Source organism: Diabrotica virgifera, chromosome 5, assembly GCF_917563875.1.
Source record: "Diabrotica virgifera virgifera chromosome 5, PGI_DIABVI_V3a".
Taxonomy (NCBI): domain Eukaryota; kingdom Metazoa; phylum Arthropoda; class Insecta; order Coleoptera; family Chrysomelidae; genus Diabrotica; species Diabrotica virgifera.
The window spans coordinates 52,081,807-52,094,618 of NC_065447.1; the positions used below are offsets into that span (position 1 = coordinate 52,081,807).

General features: G+C 31.5%; 1 protein-coding gene across 2 annotated transcripts in view; it reads left to right on the forward strand.

Annotated features, from left to right (window-relative positions):
- Window positions 1-12,812, forward strand: part of LOC126885721 (probable cytochrome P450 305a1) — a 303,602-nt gene that overhangs the window by 270,642 nt on the left and 20,148 nt on the right. For both annotated transcript variants that reach the window (XM_050652491.1, XM_050652490.1), the window contains exon 4: window positions 9,195-9,494. In XM_050652491.1, the coding sequence (XP_050508448.1) occupies window positions 9,195-9,494 (300 nt within the window). The remainder of the gene's footprint in view (window positions 1-9,194; window positions 9,495-12,812) is intronic.

Below are 12,812 nucleotides of genomic sequence, written 5' to 3' on the forward strand. Positions count from 1 at the left end.
GTATTTATTGCCAGTTTTAACTCTTACCATGTTGTTGTAAAAGTTTTTTACGGCTTCTATTAACCTCTGAGTTATTCCGATTTCCTTCATCGTGTTCCATAGTTGTTTTCTGGGAACAGTGTCATATGCCTTTTTTAAATCGATGAATTCCATGTGTACTGGTCTATCTTTTGCCATTTTTTTCTCAACTAATTGTTGGAGTATATACAGGGTGAGTCACCACTAACGCGACGGAAGATTACAGCGAAATGGTAGAAGATTTGAAAAAAATTTTTAATTAGTGGTTTGTAACTTGATAAAATCTACATTTTAAAATTATTTTGAAATATACAGGGTGTCCCAATAAATGGCGGCGTATCAAAGTTATATTTTTTTAATAGAACACCCTATATTTTATTGTATTTTTAATTGTCCGTAAAAAATAAGGTATAGTTTCATAAGGCTTCCCTATACCTATGTACAGAGTGTTCTGAGTTATGCTGACTTTTCTTAAAATGTAAAGTTTTAAAAGAAGGCTTATTCTCAAGTTATTTAAGAAATTATAAAAAAAAAATACTTTTACACCTAAATATTTGGATATTGGTTGAATGTATTTCATGATTAATGTTACACATTCGTTTACAGGGTGTTCAAAATTTACAGTTTTATTATTGGATTATTCAATGTGTCATATGATTCTTATTTTAAATGGAACACCATGTACCTATGTTAATAAATAATTATACTAAACAAATCTACCTCTTTCGAATGGTATATGGATGTCCTATCTATACCTAGGTGTAATAGTTTTTGCGTAATTTACAATTATTAAAATTCTTAAGAGGATCGGTACGTATTTTCGGCTGCAATGCTATTCAAATGGGGATTCATTTTTTTCGAATCCTGAGAAAACTAATAAGTATTTTTGAAAAACTTAAACGCAGAATGAAAGATTACGTTGTTAGCGAGGGCCGAAAGTCCCTGAGAACTTCTATAATGTTTATTTTAATAAGTTACAGGGGTGAAAAACTAAGAGAAAATTTAGTGTGATATTTAATTTCAAATATCTCATTCAAAATAAACTTTTTATTTATTCTAAGGGACTTTCGGGCCTCGGTAATAATTTAGTCTTTCATTCTGCGTTTAAATTTTTCAGAAATATATATTGGTTTTTTCAGGATTCGAAAAAAATGAACACAATGCCGTGGTAATATTTTCCAAATCTATCTTTGTCTTACAACGCACTCAGCCGAATATAATATTGTCAGCATATATTGTCAGTCAGACACTGACAATCAGTGACAATTTTAAATATTTGACATTGCATCGGGAATATTTTGAAAGTTTGATTAAATATTATTGATATATAGTGTATTTGATAAATAATTGATTTAAGACGTGAACTTAATGAAAAGTTATTTATTTTGTATTATTTGTGGAAGATCCAAGCAGAGAATACATCAGGATAATATATTCTGTGATCCAAGTATTTTGTTGTTAAAGATGTTCAAAATTGTAAGCGTTCCATAACAATATATTATTAAAAAATCACTTTAATATTTTTCCTCTTTTCTCGATTGAGTATTAGTTTTTGTTGTACAAATAAATTAGTACAATCACTGAATACATAGTTAGTGAAAAAATTATCACATTTATTAACTGAATTAATAATTTGCAATTATAAAAATAACAGTTATCCAAGAACATTCAAAAGCCATCTCTTTAAATTAATGATGACATTTTTAAGCAGAATGACATTCTAGTAATGTTTACATATCCATACCAGTGTGAATTTTACTACACGTAATTTGCCGTGTAAAGACAGATAAAGTAGAGATACACGTAAAATATTTGCGAATTATGTACCCATAGCCTTAATCTGTAAATCGATTTTAAAAAAAAAGATGTAGTTAATTATTGGCATTGTATGGCATTGTCATTTTATGACAGTACGGTCTGGTAATTATTTTATAATTAATGTATTTCATGATTGATTATTACACATTTATTTACAGGGTGCTCCAAATTTACAGTTTTATTATTGGATTATTTAATGTGTCATATGATGCTTATATTAAATAAAACACCATGTATGTTAATAAATTATTATACTAAACACAGGTTCCTCTTTCGAATGGTATAGGGATGTTCCATAACTAGGAGTCATAGTTTTAGCGTAATTTACAATTTTCTTAAACGGTAATTGATTTTAAAAATAATATTTATGCACTCTCGATTTTTAAACTGTACGAAATAAATGTTTGTTTACTGTATCATAATGAAATGAAAATTATGTCTATTTACTAGACCATTATTATGAAAAGTATACAATACATTTAAAAAAAATCAGGATCTGCTCCAAAATCTAAAGTCCATAAACGATAAGTTAAATATTTATCATAATCCTGTTCGGTCTAATATTGGTGGTGTAGTTGAGTTTTATACGGATAATAGTGGTTTGTCTTAAGTATTCTAACAGTCGTTTGACTGATTTACCCGAATTTTTTTTTACTAGTATTTGGGTTTTCCGTAACAGAAAGCAGGACATCAAGTTCCTTGACGTGATCACAAATAACTGGTTTATTTTTATTTAACTTTCCGAAATTGCTCAAAAACGTCCTTTTTTGGGTGTCTTCTATCAGGATACCTACTTTTGAGCGTAAACTTTAGAAAGTAAGATATAATTTTGCAAACACTCCCCAATGCAAAGTACCATGTCTACTCTTTCGTAGATAACGTGGTTATTCATTTTTAGGAACAATTAAATTTTAATATCATACATGGATGTTTATATTTTTGATAATTACCAGACTGTACTGTCATAAAATGACGATGTCGTACAATGAGATACATCTTTTGTTTTAAAATCGATTTACAGATTAAGAATTTAAATAACTGTAAATTACGCAAAAACTATTATACCTAGGTATAGGATATCCATATATCATTCGAAAGAGGTGACTTCGTTTAATATAATTAATGATTAATATACATGATGTTCTATTTAAAATAAGCATCATATGACACATTGAATAATCCAATAATGAAACTGTAAATGTTGAACACCCTGTAAATAAATGTGTAATTATCAATCATGGAATACATTCAACCAATATCCAACTATTTAGACGTAAAAGTATTTTTTTTATAATTTCTTAAATAACTTGAGAATAAATAAGCCTTCTTTTAAAACTTTACATTTTAAGAAAAGTCAACATAACTCAGAACGGTACCCCGTCAAAATAGCCCCGTCAAAAAAGCTCCGACAAAATAGCCTGCAGACAAAATAGCCGCGGAATAATAGTCCGCCGACAAAATAGCCCCGACAAAATAGCCTCGAAAAAAAGCTCCCTTCAGAATTCATCATGAAATAATTCCTTAAAAATAAATTTTTTCGGAAATGGTAATTACCCTCTATTCAGATGTTTATCTTAACCACTTTAAATAAAAATTGTCTTTTCAGAGAACTCGAGTCCTGTTTTTCCTGCCTCTTGGAAGTTTGAACATTTAAGTTAAGCGAAAATCAATGTTAATTTATGATATAAACATTTTTTGCTGTTTTCGGGCAACAGTAAAATGCATTTTAAATTAAATAAATTAAATACATTCTTCCTTTTTGTCAAATAATTTAAATTAAAAACAAGTTTTTGGACACCTTGTATAAATAATTATGTAATTGTTTTTAAGAGGCTTTTTTAGCCGGGGCTATTTTAGCCGGGGCTTTTTTGACCGGGGCTATTTTGTGTGCGATCTATTTTGTCGGGGCTATTTTGTTTGCGGGCTATTTTGTCGGGGCTATTTTGTGTTGGGGCTATTTTGACGGGGCTTTTTTGACGGGGCTGTTTTGACCGGGCTATTTTGACGGGTCACGACTCAGAACACTCTGTACATAGGTATAGGGAAGCCTTATGAAACTATACCTTATTTTTTGCGAACAATTAAAAATGCAATAAAATACAGGGCGTTCCATAAGAAAAAATATAACTTTGATATGCCGCCATTTATTGGGACACCCTGTATATTTCAAAATAATTTTTAAATGTAGATTTTATTAACTTACAAACCACTAATTAAAAATATTTTTCAAATCTTTTACCATTTCGCTCTAATCTTCCGTCGCGTTAGTGGTGACTCACCCTGTATATGTGCTTTGGACCATTCATCTGGTATTTCGTTCAGGTTTGTAGCGTTACTGAACATTTCGTTTATAATTCTGTGTAATTTGTCTGTTCCGTACTTAATTAGTCCATTAACGATTCCTCCTGATCCCCCTGATTTTTGTTCTTTAAAGTTCTGGCATTCTTTACTTCGAATAATGTTATCTCAATATGTTCTTCATTCTCAATTCTTCTCACGTAACTAAGCTAATCTTTTTTTTTTCTGTTATTAGTATCTTTCCCTACAATACAATAGATCTACCTCATAAACATTTTTGTTTATTATAATTTTAGCGTCTGCTTCCATGTATCAGTCATTTTAAATTAGTACTTTGCTGATAACGCAAGTCACTTAAATATTCATGAAATGCTAATACTTAAAAAATATTATTTAAGTTTTCCTCGAAAAATGCAAATTTTTCCCATTATTTGGCTTTGAATATTTCAAATTGTACATTTGACGAAAAAAGCTAACCTTTAACATGCCGTATCTCGGTTTGTATTGGTCTTAAAGATATTATAGGAAAGGAATTTGGTTTGTGTTACTAAAAGATACAATTTCGATATCTACAGTTTTTTTGATCAAATGCGTACCCTCTAAAAAAGTCTAATTTTTCGTCGAAAAACTGTTATTTTCAAGCGCGAATAACTCGAAAAATATTAATTTTACGAAGAAAATGCAAAAAACATTTTTTTCACAGAATCACTTTTTACATCGAGTTACATGGTCAAATGTAATAAAAAAATTCCCACCCCCGAGATGGGGTGGCAACCACCCCCAAGGTTTTAGCGTATGATAGCGGCATGATATAGAAAATGATCCTTGGACTATTTCCTAATAATAATAATAGTCTCCCGTTTTATACCGCACGCGGCTTTGGGAGTATAGCAGACCCGTGTCGAGCTGGCCCCCCCCCACTTGCAAAAATCAAAAAACAAATAGCCCTGATTTATGAGCTATTTATGAGCTCTCATATTCCGCAAACTAAAAATTTTGAGCTCGTTCCACTAAGCAGGAATTTAATACTTTAGTGGGGGGGGGGGCTGAGTCAGCCCCCCCTCCACTACTTAAAAAGAGGAATATTGAATCGGTTTTTGCGGCAGAATTACGAGCTATTTATGAGCTCTTGAAATTATATAGTTTCGATTTTTGAGCTCATCCCCTTCACCCCCAAACAACCCTTTAATTGATTTAACTTAAGAAAAAAATGCTGAGAAAACTTAAAATATATCGTATTGCGGATATAATTCCTATAGCTTATATACTCTAAGAATAAACTACTAAATCACGTGCATTTCGATTATTGAGCTACAACCCCTTCGCAAGAAAACTACCCTATCTTCCCGGCTTAAGAGAAAGTTGTACTTAAAATGCATTAAACTAATCATTTGGCGACTACATATCATTTAATAATTTATAAGCTTCCAAATTACGCGCATTTAGATAAGTAAATTGCAATTTAATTTGTATAGTGCAGTCACTGAAAGTAAAAATCAACGATTACCTTCAATTTCGGTGAACCTTCATCGATTTTCACGAAAATTGGTCAGTGGTTAGAGGATACGTCAAGAAACAAAGGTGACATAGTACCACCTTGCGCCTTTACCCTGAGGGTGGATACCGCCCCTTCTCGGGGGTGAAAATTATTTTATAAAAAATAACTGCACAAATCAATAAAAGAACAAATTAAAAGCACAATTTATTATATGAAGTTAATAAAATAAGTCAATACTTTTTAAGTTATTAAAGATCAAAAATTTTCGTGAAAAAAATGCATGTTTTGAAGCGGTTTTTCGTAAATCACTGAAAAACTGTAAGTTTTTACAAAAAAGTTAATAGTAGTTTAATTCGTATAGCTTATATTCTAAGAATAAACTCTTAAATCACACGCCTTTCGATTATAGAGCTACAACCCCTTCGCGAGAAAACCATCCCATATTCCCGGCTTAAGAGAGAGTTGCACTTAAAATAGTTTAAATTAATTATTTGGCGATTACATATCGTTTAATAATTTATGAGCTTGCAAAATATACGCATCTCAATTATTGAATTGCCATTTTTTTTCTATAGTGCAGTCACTGAAGGTAAAAATCAACTATGACCTCCGATTTCGGTAAATCTACATTCATTTTCACGAATTGACAATAACAACTTGGGGTTTTAGCCTGAGGTATATGTCACCCCTTCTTGGGGGTGAAAATTACTTTATTAAAAATAACCCCACAAATCGAGAGAGGGACAAATTGTAAGCAAAATTTGTTATATAATGTGATTAAAATAAATCAATACTTTTTGAGTTATTAAAGATCAAATATTTTAATTTTTGTGAAAGAAAATGCATGCTTTAAAGCGATTTTTCATAAATAACCCAAAAACTGTAAGTTTTCACAAAAAAGTTTTCATCACTAAAATTGAAGATAATAAAAAATATAATAAATTGCTTACTTGAAAAACCCTTTAAGTTTAATTTAAAGTAAGTTATTGGTATTTAAATGTATATTTTTTTCTGCGACTGTTCAAATCTAAGGATTCAAGTTTAAATAACGGGAAAGAGATGCATTTTATAACACTTAGGTACTAAATACTTGTTAAGGTACTTAGAAATACCTATCAAAAATGAGCTCCAGAAAAAGTTGATAGCATCAAAATCCGCTCACCAATTTTCGTGAAAATGAATGGAGATTTACCGAAATAGAATCTCATAGTTGATTTTTACCTTCAGTGACTGCACTATAGAAAGAAAATGGCAATTCAATAATTGAGATGCGTATATTTTGCGAGCTCATAAATTATTAAACGATATCTAGTCGTCAAATAATTAATTTAAATTATTTTAAGTACAACTTTCTCTTAAGCCGGGAATATGGGATGGTTTTCTTGCTAAGGGGTTGTAGCACAATAATCGAAAGGCGCGTGATTTAAGAGTTTATTCTTAGAATATAAGCTATACGAATTAAACTACTATTAACTTTTTTTTTGTAAAAACTTTATATAATAAATTTTGCTTATAATTTGTTCTTTTATATATTTGTGCAGTTATTTTTTATAAAATAATTTTCACCCCCGAGAAGGGGTGACATATACTCCAGGCTAAAACCCCAAGTTGTTATTGTCAATTCGTGAAAATGAATGGAGATTTACCGAAATCGAAGGTCATAGTTGATTTTTACTTTCAGTGACTGCACTATAGAAAGAAAATGGCAATTCAATAATTGAGATGCGTATATTTTGCAAGCTCATAAATTATTAAACGATATGTAGTCGCCAAATAATTAATTTAAATTATTTTAAGTACAACTCTCTCTTAAGCCGGGAATATGGGATGGTTTTCTTGCTAAGGGGTTGTAGCACAATAATCGAAAGACGCGTGATTTAAGAGTTTATTCTTAAAATATAAGCTATACGAATTAAACTACTATTAACTTTTTTGTAAATACTTACAGTTTTTCAGTGATTTACGAAAAACCGCTTCAAAACATGCATTTTTTTCACGAATATTTAAAATTTTTGATCTTTAATAACTTAAAAAGTATTGACTTATTTTAATAACTTTATATAATAAATTTTGCTTATAATTTGTTCTTTTATAGATTTGTGCAGTTATTTTTTATAAAATAATTTTCACCCCCGAGAAGGGGTGGTATCCACCCTCAGGGTAAAGGCGCAAGGTGGTACCATGTCACCTTTGTTTCTTGAGGTATCCTCTAACCACTGACCAGTTTTCGTGAAAATCGATGAAGGTTCACCGAAATTGAAGGTAATCGTTGATTTTTACTTTCAGTGACTGCACTATACAAAATAAATTGCAATTTACTGATCTAAATGCGCGTAATTTGGAAGCTTATAAGTTATTAAATGATGTGTAGTCGCCAAATAATTAATTTAATGCATTTTAAATACAACTTTCTCTTAAGCCGGGAAGATAGGGTGGTTTTCTTGCGAAGGGGTTGTAGCTCAATAATCGAAATGCACGTGATTTAATAGTTTATTCTTAGAGGATATAAGCTATAGGAATTATATCCGCAATACGATATATTTTAAGTTTTCTCAGCATTTTTCTCTTAAGTTAAATCAATTAAAGGGTTGTTTGGGGGTGAAGGGGATGAGCTCAAAAATCGAAACTATATAATTTCAAGAGCTCATAAATAGCTCGTAATTCTGCCGCAAAAACCGACTCAATATTCCTATTTTTAAGTAGTGCTTTACTCAGCCCCCCCCCCCCACTAAAGTATTAAATTCCTGCTTAGTGGAACGAGCTCAAAATTTTTAGTTTGCGGAATATGAGAGCTCATAAATAGCTCATAAATCAGGGCTATTTGTTTTTTAATTTTTGCAAGTGGGGGGGGGGGGGCAGGTCAACACGGGTGTATAGCAGGGTAGTCTGCTATATCTAGGGCCAACGGTATACAAGGAAGGTAACAGGGCCAGTGCTACGCTTCAACCGCCTATTATTACCCCTGGTTTTACCCAAGGTACTCACTTTATTCAGGCTGAGTCGACCTGGGGCCTATAGACATTTTAAAAATGTCTAGTTGTTCTTGCCGGCGGTAGGATTTGAACTCCGGACCACCGGCATGCGAGGCAAGCACACTACCACCTGAGCTACGCCGGCCCATAAACTACCTTCTGTAAAAATTTCAAGTAAATCCATGTTGGACGAAAAAATTGCGAGCCAAAATGCTTCATTTCCTCAATCGACTATTGGGGCCGACCGACCGGCTCTGTCACGTCATACAGCTGACCGACTATAATAACTTTTATTTATATTTAATTTAGAATGTGTGTACTGATTTTCAGCCTTAGTAAATGGATTTAATTACCTTCGTAGGAAAGCAACTTTGATACCCTCTCAGTAACCCCTGTTCTACGTTTCGCTAGACCGACCGCAGTATGTTTCTCTACACACTCACAGTAATCAACTGTGAAAAATCTAGCTTTAGTAAATTCAAATAGATTTTTCAGCGCTGCCTCTTGGTCTATTATGCAATCGGCAAATTTTGATGACTTAAAAATCCGCCATCGATTTTATTAATAAGACATTAATTATGTTCAACTAGGTTCAAGACTAGAAAGAAATGATCCTAGTCTCATAAAACTATTGGAGTTACTAGACAGACGTGCTTTAGCGTTTAATATGGCTGGAGGAGTCCTGAATACGTTTCCTTGGTTGAGATACATAGCTCCAGAGAAATCTGGTTACAATGTTATAGTACAATTAAACAAAGAGCTAAAAACATTGCTTATGGGAACTATTAACGAACATTATAAAACATGGAAAGTGGGCAGAGATGATGATTTAATATATTCTTTTATAACTGAAATGAAAAAGACTAATGGAAAGCCAACCACATTCACAGGTAAGTAATTTTTTAACTCGACTGATCATAATTTTATTAATTTTTATTAATATTTGACTGCTATTTTAAAGGGCCTAGCCGGGTAAGATGTTGAAAAATGCCCCCAACTCGATTCGACTTCCATATAGGTCACCGTTTAGCACATATAGAAAAAACTCACTTTCTGAAATTTTTATCCTCCTAGGTGGTCACGTGACCCTAATTAAACCCTAATCATGCCCCCCAATTAAGCATCCGTGACCCTAGGGACTAATTAAGCTTTTTATGTTTTTGTTTTTTATCTCAGCCGCATCGAGAGCTAGCGAAAAACTCAATAAAAAGTTGTTAGTTTCAAAAAGTTTTGTCCAAAAAAAATCTTTTTTTATTTTTGGCGGGAAATTTAAATTTTAATTTAAGTTTTTTTTTTCGCTTTTTGATACTATTTTATACAGGTTGTTTCAAAGAAGGTAACACTGTCACTAGGATAGGTAAAAAACTGAAAAATAATTGGGGTTTGCTTAATAAAAAAATTGTAATGCCATCCATTTTCAAGATACAGGGGGTTGAAGAAAACAAAATTTTACACATTTTTTACGATGTTGCCGAAACTACTGGCAACATTGTAATACAATTTGACAAGTTTTAAGAGGTAGCTATTGTGCATAGTTTGACATACAATTAAGAATTTTATATTCATCATTGGCGCGCATACGGGTAATGGTCTGAACTTTTTGAAGTAAAAAAGATAGTACACCACTGACATATTTCCAATTAACAATCATTTTTGAATTCCTCGTTCAATTTGTGACAAAAAATCTATCTTCGCATTTTTTTATACGACGCGCCGTTTTCATGCAAAAAACAAAATATCTTAACACTTCAAACGTATTCGAATTAAGTTTTTATATGGATGTATTTACCTATAGTCCATTCTCTCACGGTTTTTGCTCTAAATTTTATAGAACCGCTTGGATTGACATGGAATTTGGCATACGTATAGCTTACATGTCAAAGAAAAAAAGTGATATTGTGCCGATGTGTGCTTTTACCCTGGGGGTGACTTTCACCCCCTCTTGGGGGTGAAAAAATATATGTCCAAACAAAGTCTGGAAATGGGTAAACTGACTAATTTTAAGTAGGTTTTGTTCTATAGAGCTTGTTCGCCAAGTCAACAGTTTTCGAGTTATTTGCAAGTGAATATATTCATTTTTCAACAAAATCACCACATTTTTAGACGGTTTTTCGCAAATAACTCAAAAAGTAAGTATTTTGTCGAAAAAAACGTTCTTAGCAAAAATATAGCCTATAAAAAACTAAAAAAATGTGGTGTACGCGTTAGGTCTCTGGATCTCGTAGAACCAGAGTTATAGCCAATGAAAAGTAGATTCATATTCACCTAATTTCAAATAGAATATTTCGACGTGAAATATCCAAAAAATAAGCACTTTTTGGGGGGAAAACCTGTTATAACTTTTTTAAAGTGTTTAAAAAAGCTTTATTTCTGTTTTTACAAAAAGTTTCTAGCATTAAATTTAAGCAAGTTACACTCAAAATAAAGTCGGCCCCTTTTGTTTTTGCAAAAAAAATCAGGAAGACCACCCCCTAATTAGCAACTTAAATTAAATTAATCGTTACCGCTCCACAAATTATTTTACTTATGTTGTGTTTATATGATCTGTAAGTTTCATCGATTCAAAGTGCTTATTTTTGAAAAAATTTGGTTTCAAAATAAAATTTTTAAAAATTGAAATTTTGAAAAATATGGTTTTTTTCAAAATAACTTAAAAATTGTTAGAGATACCACAAATCTTGAGAAACAAAAAGAGTCAGATTTGCTTTTCTAAATATCATGTATTTTTTTGTTTTTCTGTTAGACAAAAATTGGTTAAGATTTGGTGTTTCTAAATTTGCATACATTCGTGATCAGTGACTCGTTCAACCCGTTTTAACTATATCCCTTTCAATAATAAAGACTTTGAACCGATGAAACTTACAGATCATATAAACAATATATACACGAGTCAAGAAACTTGTAAAGGTGTAACGATTAAGTTCATTTAAGATACTAATTAGGGGGTGATTTTCTCGATTTTTTTACCAAAACCAAAAGGGACTAACTTTATTTTGAGCGTAACTTGTTTAATTTTGATGCTAGAATTTTTTTGTAAAACAAAAATGAAGCTTTTTTTAAACACTTTAAATAAGTTGAAATGTGCTTCATTTTTGGTTATTTCACGTTAAAGTATTCCACTTGGAATTTGACGAATATGAACCTATTATTCATTAGCTATAACTCTGCTTCTACTAGGTCTAGAGACGTGATATATACCCCATTTTTTAAAATTTTTTACAAGCTGTATTTTTGCTAAGAATGTTTTTTCGACGAAATACTTACTATTTAAGTTATTTGCGAGAAACCGTCTAAAAGCGTGGTTATTTTGTTGAAAAAATGAACATATTCACTGCCAAATAACTCGAAAAGTATTGACTTAGTGAAAAAACTCTATAGAACAAAAGTTGCTTAAAATTAGCCAGTTTATCCATTTCCTGACTTTCTTTGGACGAATATTTTTTCACTCCCAAGAGGGGGTGAAAACCACCCGCAGGGCAAAAGCACATATCGGCACAATATCACTTTTTTTCTTTGACTTGTTAGCTATGTGTATGCCAAATTTCATGTCAATCCAAGCGGTTCTTTAAAATTTAGAGGTTTTGCAATATTTTACCGTTAAAGAACGGACTACGACACAGTTACGAGGTATGCAGATTTGTAGATGTATTACAGAAACTTACATAGAAGTTCGAATACTTTGTAAGGGTAAAGATATTTTGTTTTTTGTATAAAAACGGCGCGTCGTATGAAACAATGTGAAGATAGAAAGATAGATTTTTTGTCACAAATTGTACGAGGAATTTAAAAATGATTGTTACTTTGAAATATGTCAGTGGCGTACTATATTTTTTAATTTAAAAAGACCATTAGCCATTTTCAGACCATTAGCCGTATGGGCGCCAATGATGAATATAAAATTCTTAGTTGTATGTCAAAAAATGCACAATAACCACTTCTTAAAACCCGCCAAATTTTATTACAATGATGCCAGTAGCTTCGGCAAAATCGTAAAAAAATTTTGTTTTTTTTCAACCCCCTGTATCTTGAAAATGGATGGCATTACAAAAATTTGTTATTAAGCAAACCTCAATTATTTTTTAGTTTTTTACTTATCCTAGTGTCAGTGTTACCTTTTTTGAAACAGCCTGTATAAAATTGTATCAAAAAGCGGAAAAAAAGCGAAAAAATGCGATTTTTTTATTTTTAAAAGTACGTTTCATTAACTT